This window comes from Haemaphysalis longicornis, unplaced genomic scaffold, assembly GCF_048455015.1.
Source record: "Haemaphysalis longicornis isolate Haplotype H1 unplaced genomic scaffold, Haemaphysalis longicornis Haplotype H1 scaffold_6, whole genome shotgun sequence".
Lineage (NCBI taxonomy): Eukaryota > Metazoa > Arthropoda > Arachnida > Ixodida > Ixodidae > Haemaphysalis > Haemaphysalis longicornis.
The window spans coordinates 80,509,819-80,534,735 of NW_027526407.1; the positions used below are offsets into that span (position 1 = coordinate 80,509,819).

At 45.9% G+C, this 24,917-nt stretch overlaps 1 protein-coding gene across 1 annotated transcript in view; it reads right to left on the bottom strand.

The window, feature by feature from the left end:
• The window catches only part of LOC144143576 (MFS-type transporter SLC18B1-like), a 58,356-nt gene that overhangs the window by 26,252 nt on the left and 7,187 nt on the right, over positions 1-24,917 (bottom strand). Inside the window, exons 2-6 of the mRNA XM_077675376.1 lie at positions 21,478-21,573; positions 19,880-19,953; positions 19,458-19,605; positions 3,589-3,657; positions 2,256-2,343 (exon numbers count right to left, since the gene is read on the bottom strand). Coding sequence (XP_077531502.1) covers positions 2,256-2,343; positions 3,589-3,657; positions 19,458-19,605; positions 19,880-19,953; positions 21,478-21,573 — 475 coding nt within the window. The remainder of the gene's footprint in view (positions 1-2,255; positions 2,344-3,588; positions 3,658-19,457; positions 19,606-19,879; positions 19,954-21,477; positions 21,574-24,917) is intronic.

The following is a 24,917-nucleotide window of genomic DNA, read 5'->3' on the forward strand; positions in this document are numbered from 1 at the left end:
ACGTCCCTTTTGCGTCCCTTTCATCGTGGCGTACTTCCGGTTAAGCAGTGGGCCTTTTATTCAAATAGCGTAACTGTTCTTGCAAACGCATTTTAAAGAAGTGAAACCGTATCAGAGTATCTTTTATGTGTTTATTGTTCCGCGAGCGAACTGCGACGAAAAATCGTCTGCTCCAAATCGTCTGCTCCGAGTAGCCACGGCTCATAGCTCCGCCGTGCTTGCATGGCGTCACATCCGGGTGTTCGCTTTTAGCCAATCAGGGCTCGCTCAAAAGGGACACTTTGAAAGGGACACAAAAGGGACAAAACACGGGAATACCGCCCCAGGTGTCAATTTTTTGTATTCTGTTAATTTTCTACATTCTCTTAATCTGGGCAACAATGTCTTCCACCCAAGTACATTACCTCATCCAAAACGCTCACTTCCGACTCCTAAGCTCTACTCCATTCATTCTTCTTTCCACAGCTTGCTACGTCGACGCGTTTTCTTTGGAGGAGTACCGACACAAAATTTCAAAGCTGCGATAACCACCATATAAAAGGCTGCCTTTGTTCACTGAGATATCTCCCTTAAAGTTTCAACAGTAACCGTTCAGTATAACATACCTAAAATCCGTTTTAATCTTTGCGCGCATGAGAAAGCTCAGAACAGATGCCCTTTCGCAATCGGCATCAGCGTGACGCCATCTGTTCGTCCTGGCCCCAAACTGCCGACCTGAAGGTTCCCGTGACGTAGCCAATGCACTGACTGCGGTTCGCGCGCGCTGTACGACCGTGTGTGTCACGCAACGGTTTTGGGACTGACGTCATGCTGCCCGGTGCATGGAGATGCCGGTCTGGGCGCGCGCGTCCATACCGGCAGTGGTGCGTCGCGAATGGTGACGTCACGAGCCCCCTCCCGTCATAGCGGCCACCTCGGTGTCCGTTTAGTCGATATCAAAACTTACACGAATAAATGAGGCTGTAAATGATTATTTACGCTACTATCGACCATCTAGTGTGCCATTCTATGATTACTAATCTGGTAGGCAGCCATAGCAGCGAAAAAACTCACACGAGAATTTCGTGTCAGTACTGTTTTAAAGGCTCTTAGTAAAAGACAACGTTTCGAATCATAAGTGATGAACAGGAGTATGGATTTGTTACGTACTTTTCTTTGTAGTGACGGAGGTAGATTACTGTTCATTACTTCAATGTTCGCTGAGTGTTCTTCATCCCATGCCACAGATTTCTTTCTCATGATTTAGATAGGCACTCACAACTTGCCAAAGTCATATCCCCCCACATCTCCTAGCTTCACTGCCTAGCATCTCATACGAGTATTTCATGAGTCACTGTTTAACTTTTCTGCACAAGAACGCACAGGAAGGAGCTGCGCACAGGATCGTTCCCGTGCCAACTTATAATACAATGTTCGGGAAAGGTGACTTCAATATCAGTTTCAGTAATGGCATTATGTACTGTTAAGTCGTAAATTGGAGCAAGAAACTTGGTGATGATAGGTTTTCTTGGTGCAAGGGCATCAAGGCCAAAGAATGCTGATGATTATTCGAGTGGAAATGTGAAGTAAAGCATATGCAATAGAATAGTCATAGGTATTTAAAATTTCTGTATAGAAAGAACATTTTTAGAATTGGTGTAGAGGGCTAAGTAAAACCAAATGTCGGACGCGGGTTCGATCTCCGGTCGCGGTGGCTGCTTTTCTGATGGAGGCGAAAAGCAAAAACGCCCGTGTGCACGAGATTTCGGCGCACGTGAAAGATCCCCAGGTGGTCAAAATTAATCCGGAGCCCTCCAGTACGGTGCGCCTCATCGCCTGCGTTGCGTCGGCGCTTAAACCCTACAACCAATCAAATCAAAAACAAGTGTCGCGATGACATGAATTCTTTACAGGTGCCCCACGCCACCGCTCTTGCGGTAGCAAGGCCAGAACCTTCCGGGCTCAAGCGTGATATAATGATCAGACTCACGGGTAACATGGCACAGATCTCTAAAAATCTACGTCCGGCAGGTACTTCAAAACACGGTTAACAGAAAAAAATGGCTCGTACGGTGAACCAGAAAATGGGAACAGGGAACACCTAATTATGGGTAAATTCTTAGCTGGGGCCAGTTGATCCCTACTGGTCCCAGTTGGGAATTTCAGAATAAACCAGCTGACTCCAGCTACCATTTTCCAGTGCCTTCCAACGACGCCACAGGCAGAGTAACAACAAAATCAACACGAAGGACACTAATCAGCACTCAGTAATTTACCTATGTTGGGTATGACCAGGTACGTCACGAAGCAGCAGATAAAACCGATTCCGCCACAGACTACGAACGGCGTGGTGTAGCCGCCCATCTGAACAAAAGAACAGCGGAAGCGTTGGGTGATTACGGAGTCGGTGCATGGAGGAACGTGCAAAATTTCGAAAAAGGAACGCGCTGAACTAGGCAAATTATTTAAAACAAGTTTACCCGAATCACAACAGGAAATTATCAAAAGCAAAGCATCTACTGATATATTAGAAAATCTGGTCAAGACTGTTAGCGATAACATTGCCTAGCAAAGAAATCACCAAACTAAAATGGCATGAAGCCTGCTTGTGACCAGAGCTACAGCATTCTGGACAGCACACGGGCTCCTGGGACTTAGGAACCACTCCCACATTGTTGCGTAATAAAATTGTCTCCCTAGCTCTCTAAATAGGTTTTGAGCATAAACGGTAAACAGGTCAATAATAGACTTTAGATTAGTCCATTTCCTTCATCCAAGTTACAACAAAGGCAACCCCAAAGCGAAAAATTCAGATGTAGAAAAAAAAATATCATTGAAGGAACAGGAAGGAAAGAAACTATACGCGATTTTCCAGTTTTATAAACACATGCATTTTGAACACATACTTTATATCAATCTATGCGCAATGCCTGTGCCACATCTACCCGTTATAGAGTAGTAAGCACAGGTTGGGGCTTTTTTTTTCTCGGCATTTTTTTTCCTGGCCCCAAAATAAAGTCCTGATACTTTCCACACAAGCGTCGCACAAGCATGCACAGAGGGCGCTGTTGATTTCTTCCTGGTGTTAACTTCTGGACTGTTGGTTCCGTTACTCATCGGGTTTATATGAAAATCTTCCCACAAATAGTATTATTGATTCTGGTATCACTCCTATGTAAGAAAACTATTTTGTTAGCATAGAAGTGGATGATTGTTTGGCCCCACACCGAAAACCTCGAACTTCGAACACGGTAACTACTCCTCGGTAGGTACTCCACGGTAGCTAAAACCTTGAACACGGTAGCTACCTCTGCAGCCAAAATCACCTCCCCAACAAAGAAGAAATAAACCTTCCATTCCTTCGTCTCGAAATTTTACAACTTTCTTGTCCTTCTGATTCCGTAATTAACAATCTCAGTCAAACCTGCGTTGAATTCAGAGTCTGAACGACTCTGTGATCCCTAAAAGGGTGCACATGCATCACATATAACGAAATCATTCCGCAAACTCAAAACGACTCAATACTTTCCTCTATTGCTGCAGTTACCACCGTGCTTATAGATAAATAGCACACGGAAAACGCGTTTTTGGAGACAGAAGGATACTTGCATCGTTTAGGAAGCCGCCGAAGGAGGGACCAATGATGACACCGACGCTGAAGGCTGTCTTTAGAGACGACTGAAAAGGAAAAGATTCCGTCGTTAATGAAAGTAGAGAACACAAGCAGAACAGTATTGCATCCCCGGTGCATCATGTTTCCGACAAGTTTGGCTTTATGCGAGTGTTTTGAATTGCCGTGATTGCATTGTTTTGAGACACGCTTGGAAAGTGGGAAGCGCGCCCCGTACGCTGTCGCTGCGATGCTCGTCGTCACGTGGCGATCCGCTTCCCGTTACTACCCGATCAACCATCCGACGCCCGTAGGCCATCCGACGCACGTCTATTCTGGCTGTAGCGTACATTCACCGGACGACCGTTTCCCAGCCGATGGACATACCAAGTAGGTCCATAAAATTCCCGATTGTAACACTCCCGCGTTTCCCATCGGACGGATGTTCCACGCACGTAAGTACGTGGGCGCTGCCCATTCGGTGCCGACGCAGTGATCACCGCCATGGTCACGGCCTACTCCGTACACCTCCAACCGTTTTTCTAGAAGAGAACTGCCCGCTGTTCATGAAAGCGAGTGATGGAACTCAAGTGGGGGAGCACCACCTGGTTATATTCGTGGTTACTTTGCTATTGTTTTTTTATTTTCGTCGACGCTGTTATTCAGCTCTAACAGCGCTACGCCAAGCAACGCTATTTGTCGAAATACTCGGCACGCGTTCATTCTGCGAGACCAGGTTGTCGGAACGGAACAAAAACCGGAACCGAAAAACGGAAAAAATCAATGTGTTTGGCCGGAACGAAAATGAAGCGCTATATATTTCGTTTAGGAGCGAAACCGAAAAAAATTGTTTCGGTCTTCAGTTTGCGTGGAAAGTTAAGGTTTCAGGATTCATTTCAATTTCCCTTGAGCGAGGGGAGAGCTTGGCGTCGGTTCGCTGGAACACCTTCCGACTCTATGGCGCCCTCTTTCCTTCGGTACTCCTGCTGCGTGCTTCGTACTCTCCCCGTCCATCTCGATCGTCAGAGCTGAGCTCCCCGCGTGATTCCCGCGCACATCTGTCTGCGATGCAAGTGTCGCGGGCTTATTAAAGACGATAGTCTTTCTTGGGCTACTTAAACCCAGAAATTTTGGTCTGTCTGTATGTCTGTCTGTCTGTCTGTCTGTCCGTCTGTCTGTCTGTGACTCGATTCAGCCACCCGGCCAAAGCAAAACAATGCCTGCGCAGTAGTCTTATATAGTCACAGCTAAATCTACCCGTCTTGGTCCGGTGTAATGTTCATACTTGTCAACATTGTGGAAGAAGAACAAGACATTACGCAAATATGAGACAACAAATCAATACAGAGGTGATATTTGCAGTTTTCCTTTATAAAAATTCAAACATGCTTGACTTTTGCGAAATTAAATACTTCATCAACTGCAGAAAAACAATTCACTCCGCCGTCGCCTGCTGTCGCCCGCGCCACTATAGCTTCTGGCGCCATTTTCAGAAATCAACAGGCAACAGTTACGCAAGGTTCCACTAGATAGTTTCCACGTTCTGCTTGCAACGCACGTAGAGTAGGGAAACGCGGTTCTATAAACGTTGAAGTAGGGTGCCTCGATTACCGCGCGTCTTCGCCGTACGGCAGCGTTCGCATCGAGACACTCGGTTTGGAGCAGTGGAACGCGGGAAATCTAAAATGATTCAAGGAAACATTTGGCGTCTTGACCTTGGGAGGAGCGCGACGCAAGAGGAACAACATGAGAGGTGAGCGGTAAAGCGAAGGGAGGCATTTACTTCGCAAAAGCCGATAAAGACTATCGTCTTTTGACGTCATTTGCAACGAAAGGAGCAGATACGCGGCCAATTTTTATTTACTAAAATACCTGCATTCGCCCAACGGTATGCATTGCTGTAGAAGAGTGTTATGCATGAATAAACACGAGTATTCTGAAACACGACAAATACAATGTTTGGCGTAACAAGAAGCGTGCACAATATGCAGCGAGAGCAGCAGATTTCAGCCGCACGCCCTGTGGAAACCGCTAAAAGTCGTGTTGCACTTGCGCGCAAGTGCTGCCAGAGAGCAGTTCAGAACACTTCGAAAGAAGCGGAAAGAAGAGTGTCGGGCATGCGCCATGGCATTCTTATGTTGGTAGTTCTCAGAAAAAGACGTTCGGAATGCGAATGTGCGCAATGAATATTCGCAAATTTTCTCGCTGCTTTCCCTCCGTCCGGGGGTATACGTGCGGGGCTGAAAATACTAATGTTGATGCGCTGCTACCTCTTAAGATTAGGGACAGAGAAAAGGTACGCCGGAGCTTTAGAGTGTCCTGTGAGACAGAGCATTTTAAACTTGTAACGACAATACCACAACTATACAAGATAGCAATGAAGCGCACAGCCACACTTTGAGTTGCCACAAATTTAATCGTAAAAGTTTAGTGTGCGGATCCCAAATGAAGGCGGCATACTCAAGAATTGAGCGTAAACACGCTGATTTTCTAGAGACTTGGAGTGTCACATCGCACCTAACAATTGCATGCTTCACCACAATAGGGTGCCCCAAAACAAAACGCGCTCGAGGATTTTTCATCTACGAGAGCGTCTCGTGTAAACCTGGGTACCAAGCTGAGGACTTCCGGCATGTAGTTTCTGGGGATCAGGTGGAAACTCGGAGCGTTATTTGCAGCTTCGCCATCAAGAGGTTTACAACAAGGAGTGCATAGGTGTACTGGAACTTTTTGTGTGTGTGCAGTTGAGCTGTTTAGCGGACAGTTTTGCAACAAATTACCAAGCATCAGGCGATGTTCACACTACAGACGCAAAAGCCATATTGTGATCTATGGACGTAAAAAAATGGCATGTCACGCAATTCCGTTGACTCGACCGTGAACTGACATCATTCTTTAAAGTTATTACAACAGTTGCGGCCACAGTCTGAACACGGCCGCGCAATGTTTTTAGCATAATTTTATTAATGTCATTTTTCTTGCGCGCAAACCCGAACCGTTATGAACCGTTACGAACATTTTTTTTTTGTTTTGTTTTGGAGCTGAACCGGAACGGAACTTTCATTTAAGGAACGCAATAGAAACCGGAACAAAAAATATTTCGTTCCGACACCCTCTGGGAAACTATTCCGAAATTATAAAGGCGATCGATACACTGTCCAAATGCGAGGAGATACGGCCACGTATGCCAGAACCTGGCTATATAAACACTAACCTTATCTGAATACTGTCGTATTATGTATGCTGTGCAGCTCCCTTGGAACATACACTAACTTCTGTATCTAGCATGGCCGACGCACCTGAAGAATGCGCGTTGCATAGCAGCGTTCTTTCTTGCTCCCTTCACGGAAGCGAGGCGGCACAGGCCTCCGGGCTATTCCGAAGAGACCCAATGATCCGGAAAAGACCTTCCCTCCAATGTACGAATTTCAAGTGCGAAAATTCAGACAGGTGACGAACGGGACAAAGACAAGCGCTTGTCTTTGTCCCGTTCGTCCCTTGTCTGAATTTTTGCGCTTTAAATTCGTACATTGGATTACCAACTAGCTCGAACTCACACGTTGTTAAGTTATATCTCCCCTCCAAGCCTACACGCACATCCTATCCCACTACAGACAATCGTCAACAGTTATCGGCCCCACACCCCAAACTCTCCACAGCCGAGGCACGGCTCCAGGCCAACTTCTCCCATCAGCACTCCTCCATCATATCTACCCTAACCAATACTGCGGTATTCGCAGCTTTTGCCCGCAGCCCGGCTCACTGTACCATCTGTTATGGGAATGCCACCATTCCCCATCCCTCCCAACCAATCCCCGTCACACCTACCAGAAGTGGCTGCACCGGCTGACCAGGTCGCACCTCTCTACCCAGCGCATGCACATGGAGATGGCACGAACAGTCACCAAGGGCCAGGGCGTACCCGACTAGGGGACGCCTGCCACGGGACCGGTGCCCTCATCATCATCACACTCCGATGACCTCGTGACGCAAGATGTTTATTAAAGACGATAGTCTTTCTTGGGCTACTTAAACCCAGAAATTTTGGTCTGTCTGTATGTCTGTCTGTCTGTATGTCTGTCCGTCTGTCTGTCCGCCTGTCTGTCTGTCTGTGACTCGATTCAGCCACCCGGCCAAAGTAAAACAACGCCTGCGCATTAGTCTTATATAGTCACAGCTAAATCTACCCGTCTAAGCCCGGTGTAATGTTCATACTTGTCAACATTGTTGAAGAAGAACAAAACATTACGCAAATATAAGACAACAGATTAATACAGAAGTGTTATTTGCAGTGTTCCTTTATAAAAAATCATACATGTTTGACTTTTGCGAAATTAAATACTTCATCAACTGCAGAAAAAATATTCGCTCCGCCATCGCCTGCTGTCGCCCGTGCCACTGTAGCTTCTGGCGCCATTTAAAGAAATCAACTGGCAACAGTTACGAAAGGTCCCACTAGGTTGGTTCCACGTTCTGCTTGTAACGCACGTGGAGTAGGGAAACGCGGTTCTATAAACGTTCAAGTAGGGCGCCTCGATTCACGCGTGTCTTCGCCGTACGGCAGCGTTGGCATCGAGACACCCGGTTTGGAGCAGTGGAACGCGGGAAATTTAAAATTATTTAAGCAAACCAGTGGTGTCTTTACCTTGGGAGGAGCGCGACGCAAGAGGAACAACATGAGAGGTGAGCGGGAAAGCGAAGGGAGGCATTTACTTGGCAAAAGTCGATAAAGACTATCGTCTTTTGTCGACATTTGCAACGAAAGAAGCAGATACGCGGCCAATTTTCTTTTTCTTCCCTATCGCTCACTCGCACGGCATTCTTTTGCTCTGTGTCCTGGATTTAAAGGCTTCGATCTCGGACAGAACGTGGTTTACACTGACATCCCCGTAGCTGCCATGCTTGGACCCACACGCACCGCAAAAACCTGCCCAGGTATCTGACGTTCTTATCTTTGGGAGCGCTGGGGAAGCTGGAAGTGGTCACAAGAAAGGATTGAGATGACGTAATGCGCAAGCCATGTATAGCGCTCTCGCGCTAATATATGTCACCCATGCGTATCAAATATGCTACCGCTTTTGGGCGTAGCTTGCAGCGAGTGTTTTTTGACCACCCTAAGTATTTTAAAGCAAAACTTTATCAATGTCTGAGTGGTTTCGCCGTCGCGAAGAATTCGACCTTCATTTGACCGCAGCTGCGCGTATCCTAGGCGCCTCATCACGTGACTAGCCGGGAAGAGCTCCGCCGACGGCCGCGTTCGCTAGCCGCCTCCGCCGTCGCTGCTGGCTTGGCGCATGCGCTCTCCGCAGCTGGGTCGCCGCCAAGCTCTTGACCATGGATGAGAGGGAGGCCTTGGCCGTCTTCTCTTAGCGTTGCGCGGGAGCAGGAGGCTTTCAGCCGTAGTCGGCAAGCGCCGTCTGACCACCCCGCAGATATCGCCCGGTGAGCAGCTTCACTGGAGAGAGTCCGGAATGCCAAGCACGCGAAGCTAGCGCCGGTGATTGAGGAAGAGAGAGTCGCTCAGGTCGAAAAACACCATAAGCTGGACCACAACCGTAGACAAAGGTTGGCTTTGGACGAATAGTAAATGATAAGAGCAAAATCGTAGGTCAACCAAGCCAAACCGAAACTTAAACAGGCTAAGCCAAGCTTTCGCTTTGCATATTCAGGGTTAGCCGAGCTAAGGCGCAGCCATTTTTTTACTGCAGCATTGCGGAACGATAGGACTATCTTGCCAACGCATTACAGATTCCGTGTCACAGATATTCTTGTATGGTGCCACGCGGCTTTTAAAAGTGGCGCGCACGACGAGCGCTTCTATGGTGGGCGGTCGTTGCCCCAGATTGATCCGCACGAGCGCAGAACAGCGCCACGCGATTACAGCCGCCCTACATCTCCTAGAACACACCTGAAAGTTGTCGAAACTATGCCGCAGTGATAGCGGAAGCTGCAATCCACACGTCACCCAGCACCCGAAGCATGTTGGCGAAGTGCAGACGTTTGCTGCCCGAAGTGAGGGTCCAACAATTGGTCTCTTATTTGCCAGTCCGGAACAGTTCTGAGCAGATCCAGGGCAGTCCAGAACTGTTGTCGCAATGTAAATTCGACTAGAGAAAACAATATGGAGCAGCTCTGTGGCAGTTCTGAGCAGTACAAGTAATGGTCTTTTATTTGCCTGCACAGAACAGCTTCAAGCAGTTCCTGCATGGGCAGCTCAACACCCCTCCCGCCGCCATAGAAATTCAATGGTCAAATAAAATACAAGCTGCTATGGAGATGGAGCAGCCCTGGGCAGACCGAAATTACGAATAAAAGAGACTTTAAAAACACCACTCCCGAGTGGCGCTCGCACTCGCGAGTGGTGAGCGGGGCTCACTGCGCGTGGGGCTCGCACTCATTTGCACTCACACACGCCAGTTCAAAACGACGGCAATGCTCACTCCCCACTCACTCATGAGTGGTGAGTGTGGGGTGTGTGAGTGCACTCGTGAGTGATCCTGCCGACCTATGTTGGTATCCAAAATGTGCGAAAACCAAAGCGACACGATGAAGGGGTTCGGTGTGGCTAGACAGGGCACCATCTGGTGGCTAGCCATCTGGCGGCTAGCGCGAGCATCTTAACCTTTAGGTGCGGTGGTTTTTCGTTCCGTGATGTTCCGTCGGCGCAGTGCGCATCTCGAATACCTTAGGTACCTGGCTCGATTCCCGAACGGACGAAAATGTACCCAATCTTATTTTCAACTCAATTACTTCTCTTTGTTTAAAGAAGCTTTTCTCACAAATTTTGCGTCAATGCATACATTCCTTCGCTCGTTTTTTTTTTTTTTTTACTCTTTTTGCCATCCGCCATTTTTTTTGCCATCTTCTGGCCCTGAAGACGCTGGATTTTCGCCCTACCGAGTGAAAGGGGCAATGAAGACAAAATACAAGTTTGGTGCAATTAAAACACTGCTTTGTACCGACAACAGTGACACAAGTGTTATCGCAGACTTCGAACAAATAATGGAGATATTAGGGGAAACAGACGAGGCAGTGGCGACTCCCAAACCATTTTCCGGCGATTTTACTATGACGTCACGGAATCCTGTTGGTGTGTTTGGAGGCCGCCATCCTACGTAACCGCCAAGAATCATGACTTGGCGATTGTACTGGGCCTCTAGTTGTACTTGGTCGCATCCCTTGAATGCTAACGCGCAATTAAAGTGCATTTAACGTGCACCTAACGTGCACCTACGTAACGTGCACCTAACGTACACCTAACGTAACGTGCACTTAACGTTACACTTAACGTACGCTTAACGTAAAGTGCACGTAACGTGCACTTTTTCTAGTGCTGTCCCATATTACTGCCTATGTTACGTCAGTGGAGGCCGAAATTTGGACGTTTTGCAATATTTTTCGCGTGTTTTTTTTTTTTTTTTTTTTTTGTCGGTTAAAGTGGCTGGAGTGGAGCTGAGTAATTACCAAAGGCGAGTTCATTAAAACTGAATCGGGTTGAACTTTAAATTCATGGCCCCCTTAATGCGCGACCGCTGCTCGCGTGAGTGGTAGATTTGCATTCACAGCACTTGTATTCAAGCACTCAATGTGTCTGTTTGCTAACTGAACCGCAGCCAGATGCCAACCTTCAGCCCCGAGTTGGTAGCGCCGCACGCACTGCGACGCAGTTAGCGGCGTATCACGCAGTCGGCAACCGCAAATCCACTTGAGCCTTTAGCCGCCGTGTTTGCCTCAAACAAAGGGACTCCCCGCTGCCAGCTTGTTGCTCGGCAAACAAACAACCGTTGTCCGCGTTTCACCGAGACTCCGTGCTGCGTCGGTAAAGCCCGAACTGTCTAACCAGAGCAACGGGCATGACTGAGGCAAGAAATTTCTGAGGCGGCATGACGTCATGCTGGTCAATATGTGATGTCAAAATGCTTATTCATTCGTGCAGCTGCTGCCGATTATCTTTAATGACTGCCTTGAGTAGTCAATCTCCACATTACTTTTTGTTCAAGTAATAGTAGCATACTACAGTCGAACCTCGTTATGACGAGCACTGATATAGTGAATTATCGGATAACGCGAACTGAACACGAACTTTGGTTGGTCACGCTTTATTTCAGTAACACTTATTCTTTTTATACCGAAACCGAAACCGCCCAAGCAGCACGCGATATTGGCTATGACGAAGAAACATTTGGTTCACGCGAGGCTTTAAACTCGATAGCTAGCTTAACAAAGCAAAATATAAAAAATAGACCATACGTTTGTAAAACTACAAATGTAGAAAACGCTCTTTCGTGCGTGGACTGTGAATAGACGTCAGGCGAACGTCACATCCTTCTTCAAATAAATTAGAACGCAGGCCTATTTTGTCAGACGCACTTTGTTTATTTGTAATTTTATGCTGCTGTGTTCTGGCCCATTCAGTTTGAAGTGCCAAAAGAAGACAGCTAAGATCTACTTCGTGCATAGCGGGTTCGAAGCCTACAATAATACGTTTATCGTAAGGGTTTTTGCTTGAGCCAGATTGCCGAGTTGTTAGAGCCGATTTTACCCCTACTGTTACAAAGAATATCGGATATAACGAACTAATTTACTGCCCATATACTACTTCGTTATAACGAGGTTCGACTGTTAAGCAGTCTCACCACTCTTTTATACTTTTCGTCTGAAATTTTTATGTGATGTTCTTTCTTTTTCCACATCGTGACCCCCCCTTCCCCGCCAGTCCCCTAGAAAAACCAATAAAAAAGGAGCGTGAGGTACGCACCAATAGGAAGGAGCGCAGCTGTGGTAGCTGTTTCAAAGCATTCAGAGCAGCCAAGGTTTCCCTGACTGGGCTCCCTGAAGCGGCGTAGGCCGATCATCGCGGTGGGTGTTTGATGAATGACTTCACTTAAGGTATTATGACGACTTTTATTGCGATACCCGCCTTTTGCGGCTCTTTTCGAAAGCGGAACTTTGTTTTCGACAAGAGTTCCATTCGGGCGAGCGGTAGTTGTTGCTGTGACTACCTGCAACAGTTCATGAGCGCCCAGCCGCGCGGGTGGAGTGACGTTACGAATTCGTGGCTTCGCTCGGAACGTTAGCTTCTTTTTTTTCCCTTCGTACGAGGGCCACTTGACACTGATAACCATTTGCTACGTGCCGCTACCCAAGCTTCTCTGTCGGCACGATGCATCACCATTACCATCATCAGCCTGTCTACGCCTACTGCAGGGCACAGGCATCTCCCATTAATCTCCAATTACCCCGGTCCTGCGCTAACTGCGACCAATTTATCCCCACAAACTTCTTGATCTCATCTGTCCATCTAACTTTCTGCAGCCCCCTGCCGCGCTTGCCTTCTCTGGGGATCCACTCTGTCACCCTTAATGACCAACGGTTATCTTGCCTTCGCATTACATGCCCTGCCCACGTCCATTTCTTCTCCTTAATTCCTACTAATACGTCCTTAACACGCGTTTGTTCCCTGACCCACTCCGCTCTCTTCTTGTCCCTTAATGTTACACCTATCATTTTCCGCTCCATTGCCCGCTGAGTCGTTCTCAATTTCCCGCTGAGTCGTGCCACATAGCAGTGGCACGATGCACAAGATCGAATTAAGATATATTCCAGTCGTCGCAGGCCGTTCATACTCCAGCGTAAGTTATACGAGTAAAGGAAACGAACTGTGTAATAGTATTAGCCCCACAATATGGTGTAAGCACCCGTTCAAATTAAGCAAACCGCTGAGCTGAAGCCCAAGCGACCAAGCACATACCGGACAGGTGCTGTCATTGTTGAAACAGAGTTATACACACCCCTAGAGTTGTGTACCCGCCACGGGGTATATTGGAAAGCTCTGGAAATATATTATGCTGCAGTGCGCGTGGCTACCGGCGCAGCTCACAATTGATTTTCTGTCAAGTACTGACTACATTGCGCTCAATTCAGATCCTCATTTAAGCGAATAAATTTTCATCAATGTCGCATAACTTGTTTAAATCTGCACTTGGAGCGTAGCGTGTGCCAATAACTTTCAAGAGGTGACCTAAATAAATGCCAGAAATTGGGTGGGGTATGCTCAAAACCTTGCTCCGAAAAAATGGGCATCACTGTACTTCGGAAGGGGTAACTTACGGCGTGGCATGTAAAACACTTCCGGAGCTAACTTTCCACTGGGGAGCTTTCTTGTATCTCTTGTCGAAAGACGCGGAAAGACGTCTCTTATTGAAACAAATGGATCTTGCTGAGGCTGCTCTTTTGTTGAAACAAAAACGCGCCTTTTCTTTCCTGGGCATCTTAAAATCTTCGGCTTTTATGCCGGGGCCTCGGATATGCGCCAAGCCAAGCAACATATACTATAGTGCTTCGAGTTCAGCAGATCCGACACATTTTTCAAAAAATGGGATGCCCCGCGGGCTGAAAATTGCGATGCACGTTTAAATATACACAGTTCACACGTGCGGAGTACGACGTGTTTCCGCACGCGTCTTTTCCTTTTCCAAAACCCGTCCCAAAGTATTGGTGCGTGTTACTGACCGCTGTCGGACCGGTTTCCGGAGACGCAAAACGGTTGCGGAAACGCGCCGTTCTCCGCGCATGTGCTTCACACTTTAAAGGTGCCATGAAGACAAAATGCAAACTGGGTTTATTAGAAAGACTGCTTAGTCCCAATAACAATGATACCAATATCATCGCAATCTTTGAACCAATAACGGAGACATTAAAGAAAAAGTGTGAAGCAGTCGCCACCCCCTAGCCAATTTCCCGCAACTTTTCTATGACGTCACGGAACCCAGTTTGTGCGATTGGCGGCCGCCTAACTGACCTGTAGCGACGACACATGACTGGACGTCTGCAATGGGGCCTCTAGTTCCATTTGACCGCATCACTTGAATGCTAACGTGCAGTTAACGCACTGAAAATTATGTTTCATTGTTGGCCCGTATGATGTTTCTTGCTCATAACACGTCACTGCGGCGCAAAATTAGAAAGTTTTTAAATACTTCTTGCTTTTTTTCGTTAAAAAAACACCTTTTGTGGCTGTAATGGAGCTGAGTGAGATACTGAATCCTAGTTCTTTCAAATTAAACGAAGTTGTATTTTCTCCTCATGGCTCCTTTAACAGGCTATAGCTGCAGTTTTTAGTGCGGAGAACTTTAGGAGCCCTGCTTGTCGTCGTAGCTCGTCCGGCGTCACGGTATGTAGCTACCGTTGTTACGCGGCGTGACGCACTTGAACAGAGGCTTCGAAAATATCACCGCTTCCCCTGGTCGGGATCAAGCCTGAGTCCCTTGCGTTACGAAGCTGATGTGTGTCCCATCGCGCTACACAGGCACAAGTTACTCATACGCAAGGTGTTGGGGGTGATCTTCGCACTTCGCTGTTGCCACAGAGGCAACAGTTGGTAGGTTGCAAATAGGTACGCATTAATAGAGAATGAAAAAAATCATGAATTAATGCATTAATTAACCAAGATTAATGAAACCCCAATCCATTGTCTCTTTGCGACGGAAAAAGTGACATCCCGCTCAATGCAGCCATACGGCTGCAAAGGAAAGTTATGCTGCTTTCTCAAAAACTTCGCAGTTGAAGAAACATTCGTCCTGGTCCAGGATTCGATCCCGGGACCACCGTTTAACCGGATCAGTCGCTCTACCAAATGAGCTAACCAGGAGGCTAGTCGTTTGTAGCGCGAGATCTAATTGATCAACAACTCGAAGTGAAGGGTATGTGCTAATCGACCATATTTAGGGGAAATCCGAGTAAGTTTCTGAGAAGGAAAGTTACTCCACCTTACTTACTCCACCTTTGGGATTTCCCCTAGGTATGCTCGATTAACCTTACAAGGGTGCAGTTCTGACAGCAAAACAGGTCGGCCCCTTAAGAAGGCGGGAGAGGCCGTGTAGGAGCAACAGAGCAGACTCGCGGTTCTAAACTGCTCGCGCTAGACCAATTTCTACACGGCAGTGTGCAATAAGAGTCAGCGTGAAGGGTTCCAATACATGAGGGTCGATGTATGAGGCGGGGGTGTTTGGAAGAGGGTTGAAGGTTTTGTAGCACGCGAATTTCGAAACGCGATTAGAAAGGCCGTACAAGAACGTTTTGCGGTAGCGAGCACGGACGACCACAGAAGGTGATTGTTCCTGTCCATGCACTTGAGTTTAAAAAGCGACAGTGTGACCGATATCTTGCGGCCGGTAGATACCACCTTATCGGCCCGACACAATCGATAGGTATCCCCACGCCAATGACAATGGGAAGATATAGAACCAAGCTGTGGAAGTTTAAGAGAGGCGGAAAAATACGGAACTTATTTATGCAGTTAGCGAGGGGACAGAAGTGAGATGGCAAGTTTTTTTTTTTTCCGCTCATAATCAGTTGTGCGACAGCCATGACGAAATGTCACGTCATGTTAGCGTCTCGAACAAAATTTATCCAGATGAAAAAAAAAATTCATAAAGCACGGAAATTTTACAGACGCCGTATTAACTTAACCAATATTAACAGAACTTGTTTCGCTTCACTGGAAAGTTTTTTCCACTCATAGGGCAGTTATGTTGGTGATGAGGGAATTTGGTGATGTCAGGGCATGGAGCATTATGTTCAAACAAAATTTGTTTATTCGAATAAGCAAAAAACATTCATAAAGCACCAAAAAGTTACAGACGCCAAATTAACTTAACAAATATTAGCAGATATTTTTTCGCTTCAGTGCAAAGTTTTTTTTTCACGCATGGAGCAGTTATGTTACCGTGATCACGAAATTTTGTCATGACAGGGCATTGAGAATTATGTTCAAAAAGATTTTGTATAGTCGGATAAAAAATGCCTTTAAATACATCGAAATTTTACAAACGTCATTCTAAATTAACAAATATGCCGGAGCTTGTTTTGCTTCACTAAAGAGATTTTTTTTCCTACTCGTGTAGCAGTTACTTTAAAGTGATGAAATTTTGTGAAACAAAATTTGTCTATTTGGAAGAAAAAAAAATTCAAAGCACAAAACTTTTAGATGCTAAAACTTGACCAATATTATCGGAGCTTGTTACACTTGACTAAAAGTTTTTTGTTTGTTTTTTTCGCTCATGGAGCAGTTAAGTTAGTGACGGAATTTTGTCATGTCAGGGTGCAGAGCATGTCCTAACAAAATTTGTCTGTTCCGATGAAGAAACGTTCATAAAGTACAGAAATTTTACAGGTGCCATATTAACTTAACAAGCATAAACAGAGCTTGTTTCGCTTCACTAAAAAAATGTTTTGGATAACGCACCGGAGCTGTAACTTGTTTATAATCGAGGCGCGGCCATTCCATCTACTGAAGAGCAATTGAATGGCCGTGCCAGTTGGCCAATAGAACACCATGCCAGTTATTTCGCTTAACAAAAAATTGCGAGAAGCAAGAAAAACGTTATCATCGTTTGAGAACGGACAGCACTTATAGGCAAATTTATCTAAGAAATTTTTACTAAACCATCATTAATTTCCCAGACATTATTACACAGACAGCCGTGGTGACGTCTTTTGCAAACGTATACATTTCCCGTAGTCATTTAAATAGAGGTAAAACTGTACACATTCTTTCACTCCAGCACGGTTTCTCAGAATTTCGAATTTTTCAACTTCACCATAACCGGGCCCATGTTTTCAGCAGCAATAATACACGGCTGCATTGCACGCAACAGCCCCGCCCGTACTAGATGGCTGGTACGGGGCATCGACACAATTTTCCGTGAGTTTTATTGCCGTGTGCGCCAAAATCCTGCTAATGAGGGGCGTTCGATTTGGTGTCAATCAGGGGCGCGGTTTCTGCGGCCGGGAATACCACAATTTATGGGTATTAGCGACACCTCGGTGCTCCTGCTTGCTACCATTCCTAACGATGCAAAAAAAAAAAAAAAAGAGTGACGAGATATTGGACGCCTGGAGGAAGAAAGTTCGACAAGGCATATTATACTGCAGACACGAGTTGGCCGTGTAGCGATAACATGTCCTCGGAATTTCGTGCCGTAGCGCTTTGCGTCGAAATCTATTCTCCACCTCCGGGATGAGCTCGGCCTCCGCCGTTGCCAATACGAAAATTACACCACTCTACTCGGGAACAACTTAAGAACGGCAACAATGATGATGATGATGATTATGATTATGATTATGATGATTGATAGTGGTATCCCCTTTGTAGCGGGATACCAAAGTCACCTTACCAAAGAAGAACTCAGAAGAAACTAAAATACCACTGTTTTACACTATCATACCTATGTTTTATATACCTATGTTTTAGACAAAAGTTGCCGCTGGGCCTCATCACCGCAGCCCGATGTTACTCCGCGCCGGGAGAAAGTAGTGCGTTGCTAGAAATATTTTGAACATTGCTCGAGCCCTTTCCTCGACTTTTAGGACTTAATATGTTTTTAAACGACTGCAGCGACGAGAAACGAACCACGTGAGAAGAGGCAGACGATATAGCGCATTTATATCAATCTCCTTGCAAAACGCGCGCACCCGTTAACATCCGGGTCCCTCACTTAGACGGAGTGATACCGTACATGACCTATTGCTGTTCAACTTCTTACCAAGTGTAGACGCCGTGTTTCGTCTTCCGGTCGCAGCGCCCAAGGAGCGCTCGACGCGAACTAACCACCATGTGGTTAAGCAGGCTATAACAAACGTCGCTCGGTGAAGCTACGAAATTGTGACGCTTTTATCTCAAAGAAAACGCAGTGGCGATATACACTTTGCAGAATGCGTGTCAACGGCACCTGCTAGATTTTTAGTGAAAGCTCTTTAGTGGGGACCGATGGTGTCCTGTAAAAAAAAAAAAAAAACTAATGCATTTCCCCACAGAGCCGTTGGTCGACCGAAAAGCTCTGGCAGGATCGTATGCGTGAATAAACCGAGTTTCCCTTGTGTGAAAGCGGTTGCTTGAAAATCGCGATAAAGGAATGGTTATAGATGAAACAATATATACACGCATTGATCATGAAAAACGAGTACAATAGTAGCGTACCTTTATCCCATAAACCAAGTATAGGAATACATTTAGATCATTCGTAGCTGCGTTTACTTAGTGCGCGGCAAATGGTCGCATGAGTTCGTACGTTCGTTTGCAATTTGGGACTTCGAAGGTTCGACGATCGATTGGACGCACTTTCAGCTTTCGCTCTTCTCTCACCTTTCTTTACGAAGGGATGGTCATTTTTTTTAATTGCGTTGTAGTCAATTCATGTTAAATATTGGCAAGTATGCGAGCAGAGCTATTTGTAGCTTATTAGGCTGTAGGTTTTGGAGAGTTGGTAATCCATGCTGTACTTCACTTGCGCACAAAAGAGACGCAAACTGACCCTCACGGAGAAGAAGATACACATTGTTGGGCAAGCCAGCGGTTTATTGGGAAATCGCAGTCGCAGTGGCACGTGCCCTAAGAGTGTGGTAATTCAAAGAGGGAACGAGGAGATCCTTCCTTGTTTGTATGAGTGAAGGAAGCAAAAAGGTCAAGGAAAGGCAGCAATGTTAACCAGGCTACGGCCTAGCATGCTATCCTACGCGTGGAAAAGGAGAACAATGGGGAAATAGGGGGGAAACAAAAAAAGGATGGGAAAGGTACAGACAGCGTGAAGTGGTGTGTCCAGCGGTAGGATACTATATAGACAAAAAAGTTCAGTGAGTTCATGGAGGGTAGTCTTTGTAAGAGAGAGAGTAGGCCGTGTAAATGTGTGTTTGCTTCTCAATAAAGTATGTTAAAAGTGCGCTTGGTGTCGTGTCGCCTAGCTCCAGTCTTTGCCTCTTTTTAGCGCAAGTGCAGTACAGCGCTATTTGGATTTCCGCATTTTCAGGGCACACATTCATGATGTGTCTTATGCAGAAGCTCCCGAGGAAAGGGCTGTGCCGCACTCACCATAACCCTGCCGATACGCCCGGGAAACTCTGACATGACGATTGTGGCGCTGGCCGTGATGTACGCGGCTGCGCCCAATCCTTCAAAGGTGCGGATGACGAAGGCCAGGGCGACGAACGTCCTTCCGGCGGGGACCATGTTCAAGAAGCTGCAAACCCCGTCAAAACGCGTGTCCTGCAGTCACTGTAACCACCATCACCATCTTGTTTACAATTAACTGCTATTTTCAGTTACCCAGTTCTCAACACTGTCACGATTCACCAGCTAAATTCACTCCTTGCCTCCAATGTTCCAAATCTCAACCTCCGTCGAAAATTCACCCGCCTTGGCCTACATTGACGCTTCCTTGATGACTTGCATGTTCAAAGCTAATACAAGATCACGAATGCGTGTTCAGCGTAAAGCATTCATAAACCACTCACCCGAACAGCACCACGCACAAACATGTGAGACCAAATCCTGAGATGAGCATGACGTTCGGCCTCATGAGAGCTACCTGCACGAGAAGAAGGCATGCACTGAACAGTTGCAAGAACGACGGAGATATGACACAAACTCACGCAACCCTTAAAGCATGCAATCATTCTCCCGCCTATAGTGACGACAGAAAGCCTCTCAGAGAACTTAAGTCGTCGAAACTGAGCACGTTTTGTATTGAAACGGCAAATTCGATGAACACGGTGGGCAAACTTCTCAAAAAGTTGACTTTCCCCGGGCCACGGTCAAGCGCAGCGCTGCCGCCTTGCAAAACGACGAACGTCACGACGGAAACAAGTTGGCCTGCTCCTATTTATTCAACCGGCCCTCCCAACAATGTCTAACTGTATAGCCCGTATCCTACTTCAGCGCGCCATTTCGGCAACATTCGCAGCGTACTCTAAACATAATGTTTTACCAGCTCGCTGTTTATTCACAACCGGACTCTGCAGGCGTGTCCATTTTAAAGACCTTGGTAACATATTGGCATGTTGTAGACTGTCATGCGCATGTGCGATTAGATCACCCTGTCGAGTGTGGCACCTAAATCAGCGCTAGCGCAGCCCAGCCCTGTAATAAAGTGACTGCTTCCATGAACGAAGAAACTGAAAGTGGCAGCAGCATCACTGCTACTCACTCAGTCGTCGACTTTGCCGAGACTGGCACAGGCCCGTATCGTGAGAGCTCGGAAGGACTTCACGCATTTATGAGCGAGTTCTTTACACCATTGACCACGTGTTCAGTTCAAAGCTGCTTACTACACCTAACACAACGGAGCCTTTGCCCGCAAAGTCCCTATCGTGTCATGCTTGAACCGTGAGCGTTACTCCCCTCTGTGCAAGCATCAGCGTAGTTTGCAACTCCTTGTAATAAAGCGATGCATTGCATGTTTAGTACTACAGCAGCGAACAGCGAGAAAGAACATAATTGTTCTCTTTTAGTTGCCACTCCCGAGCGGTTCTCAGCAGCTCATAGGCACTCCAATACTGCTGCAACAATAAAACAAATTCGACAAAATTATATGAGGAGCCACGCTGGAGCAGTTCTGAGCGGTCCAAAATGACCAATAAGAGACTGCATATTTTTCTCGACGATGGGTTGAGCCGCCATTGTCTTAGAGACGTGTGAGCCAACTTTGATGCTAGACTGAAACCAGTTTTGTTAGCATTTGAAGTAAGCTCGTACTCGACGGAAGAAAAGCCAGAAATAATTCACTTAGGCGAGTTATCAACGCGCTATCATCGCTACCATTTCAGATTCATTCTATGAGCTCTGAACTAAAGATCATGCTCCAAAAGCGTCTGATATGAAACTTGAGTGCTACTCACGCGATAAGTGTTTTACATAAAGCGCGTCTGTCAAACGACAAGATTGGCGGTCTGTGCTCTTTTGGCCGTATTATGCTTGGATAATAAATGGCGCAACGATTTTTCCGGACCGAACTTCCTGCGTGTGCCCTTTTGCGAGCCCATCGGCAGCGCAGCGTTTACACGATTGCGGGGTCGAGTGGGAGAGTAGCTGCAAGGGAGGGCTTAACACTCACCAGCTTTCCGTAGACTGGAGCGATGAGGAATATGGTGAAGTAGAACGAAGAGAAGATTAGGCCATACTCAGTGGGCGTGGCGCCTTTTTCTGTAGCCTGGCAAGGGAGAACGAAAGCAAGCCACGATAAACTAAACACGTCGTTCGTTCATTCATTCATTCATTCATTGTAGGGTTTAACGTGCCGACGCAACGCAGGCGAGGAGGCGCGCCGTAGTGGAGGGCTCCGGATCAATTTTGACCACATGAGGATCCTCAACGTGCGCCGAAATCTCGTGCACACGGGCGTTTTTGCTTTTCGCCTTCATCTTCATTCATTCATTCATTCATTCATTCATTCATTCATTCATTCATTCATTCATTCATTCATTCATTCATTCATTCATTCAATCGATCAACCAGCAAGCCAATCATTCATTAATTCATTCATATCCATTTTTCATTCAATCAATTATTAATTCATCCATTCATTCATGCATTTATTCATTCAATCAATCAGTCAATCGTTCATTTTGCATTCAAAAGGTTATAAACGCGTCAACAAGGGCTAGGGAAAGGGCTGGTACGGCTGGCGCCTCGTATACATAGTTCACCTTTTCCAATCGACAGCCTCTTGTAGGTCTGGAAATACCATCGGATTGATCAGTTTCCCTTGAAAGTGCGATGCCGTAAAGCTATCAATATGGACTACGGGGAATTCTCTTCACTAGAATTTCCTGCACATCAAGTACTATCCGGAAATGATTTCACAAAGAGGTGAGTATTTTGTTGCTGAAGCAAGTAAGATTAGTTTGAGACCTATCGGCGTGATTCGTTGTCATTTACATCATCTGTTGATATTTTCATTCGCCGAACTATTTTCCCAGCTCAACACAATTGCCCTCAATGACTCCCTATATTCTGGGGGGAAAATACTGAACAGTTTTCTGTCCAGGGCATTTCTACTGATACACTTGTTATTTCAACGTGATTATTAAAACGTCATGTTTCTATAATGCTCCAAGCAGGCAAAATACTAGACGGATGCACGTAACTGGATATACACGCACGCACGTGTACACAGACAGACAGACAGACAGACAGACAGACAGACAGACAGACAGACAGACAGAGACAGAGACAGAGACAGAGACAGAGACAGAGACAGACAGACAGACAGACAGACAGACAGACAGACAGACAGACAGACAGACAGAGACAAAGACAGAGACAGAGACAGAGACGGCGTTTTGTCTACATTGCCCTTAGAAGCAATTTTGTATATTTATGTTCGGAACGGTCAAATCCTGTACGCAAGGGACACGTTGGCGCCACGATGCTCGGACAATGGAAAAAAAACCTGAATCGACGTGACGTCATCATGCGTGGCTTACACTTAGCGCAGGTGACCTATTTATTTATTTATTTATTTTATTTATTTATTTTATACATACTGCTAGCCTAACAAAGGCTTTGGCAGGAAAGGGTACAGTAGTGAAAAAACGTGCATGACATTCAGACATTTTTCAACAAGAGTAGCAAGAGGCATTTGCCTTGATTGAAGCAATCATAACGATAAGGCCCATGCTGCGACATACACAATGCGACATTTTCTCGCGAAGCAAATTCAAAAGCGAAAAACAAGCGTACAATATTACGTAGTAACAAAGTAATAATTAGACAATCCGGACAGAAAAGAGTCACGGGACGTACAATCAACAAGTTCTTGGGGTAACATATTCCATTCTCTGATGGCCTGCGGAAAAAAGGAATACCTGAAGGTGTCATTGTGAAATCTGTATTCTAGTAATTGTTTATTGTGTTTTGTTCTAAAATTCCGTGTATCGGAACGTGTTAGGAACCGGTTTTTGTCTATTTTTAGAGAATTGCTCTGGAGAAGAAACAGGAATTTCACTCGAAGGTACCTTGCGCGGTCGCTGATTGTTGGGAGCCCAGCTAATCTTAATAGTTCAGTTGGTGAATCACGACGGCGGTATTTGTTATAGATGAATCTGGCTGCTCTTCTTTGCACACCCTCTAACTTTGCTATTGCACACTTGGTATGTGGGAACCAGCATATGATGCCATATTCGATGATAGATCGAACGAGTGACGTGTATGCAAGTAGCTTGGTTTTTGCCGAAGCGTATCGGAGGGACCGTTTGAGGGAAAAAAGCGCTGAGAGGGATTTAGTTGAAATGTATGACACGTGCTTGTTCCATTTGAGATCAGAAGAAAGAATGATACCTAAGTGTTTGTGTTCATTGACCCTTTGTAGTACACTTTGGTGAATTTGGTACGGAAAAGATAAAGGGTTTTTCTTTCTCGTGACAGTCATGCAAACAGTTTTTTCTACATTTATCGTCATCTGCCAGTCCTGGCACCACTTGTCAATTTTTTTGAGAGCATTGTTCAAAACTAACTGATCATTCACGGTGTGTATTTCTTTGTAGATGATACAATCGTCTGCGAACATGCGCACTGTTGCTTCTATATTTTTCGCTATGTCGTTGATGAAAAGAAGGAAAAGAATAGGAGCCAGAACTGTGCCCTGAGGCACACCAGATAAGACGTCAGCACATTGTGATGATTGGCCTTCGAAGTGAACGAACTGCTTACGTCCGGACAAATAGTCTTTTAGCCATTTGGTTAAAACGCCGTGCCCGAAAATGCTTTGCAACTTATAAACTAGTTTTTGGTGCGAAACGCGGTCGAAGGCTTTCGATAGATCCAAGAATACAATGTCGACCTGACCACGCTTATCAATCGTTAGGGCTAGGTCATGTACAGTCTCTACTAACTGAGTTACTGTCGACAATCCGCTCCTAAATCCGTGTTGGTTAGGGTCAATTAGTGAATGGTTTTCAACGAAAGTTACGATGTGTTTTAGTATTAAATGCTCTAAGATTTTGCCTGCTGAACAAGTCAGCGAAATCGGACGAAAGTTAGAAGGATTTGAAGCATCACCAGACTTGTGTATTGGAATTATTTTAGCAATTTTCCACTCTTGTGGGACTTCGCATGTTTGTAACGATTTTGTGAAAATCAAGAGTAAGTATCTAGAAACCCATTCAGCATACCTTCTGAGAAAGGCGTTTGGAATATTGTCAGGACCACTGGATGTTTTTGTATCGAGACTGAGTAATAGAGACAGAATTCCTGCTTCCGTTATGGAAAGTTCACCTGGTACCTCACCTATGCACTGTGTGGCCACATTATCTGGGATAATGTTATTGTCGATGGTAAATACTGTTTGGAAAAAATTATTAAACTGAGTAGCCTTGGTTAAGGCTTCCGTTGGCAACAAGTTGCTTCGCTTAGTATCCTTAGATTTGAGATAGTGCCAAAATTTATGAGGGGCTGTTTTAATGAAGTTACTTAACGTGACATCCAAGTACTTTTGTTTAGCCGTTTTCACTGCTGTCTTCATCGTGCGAGACAATTCGCTAATTAGTTTTGAGT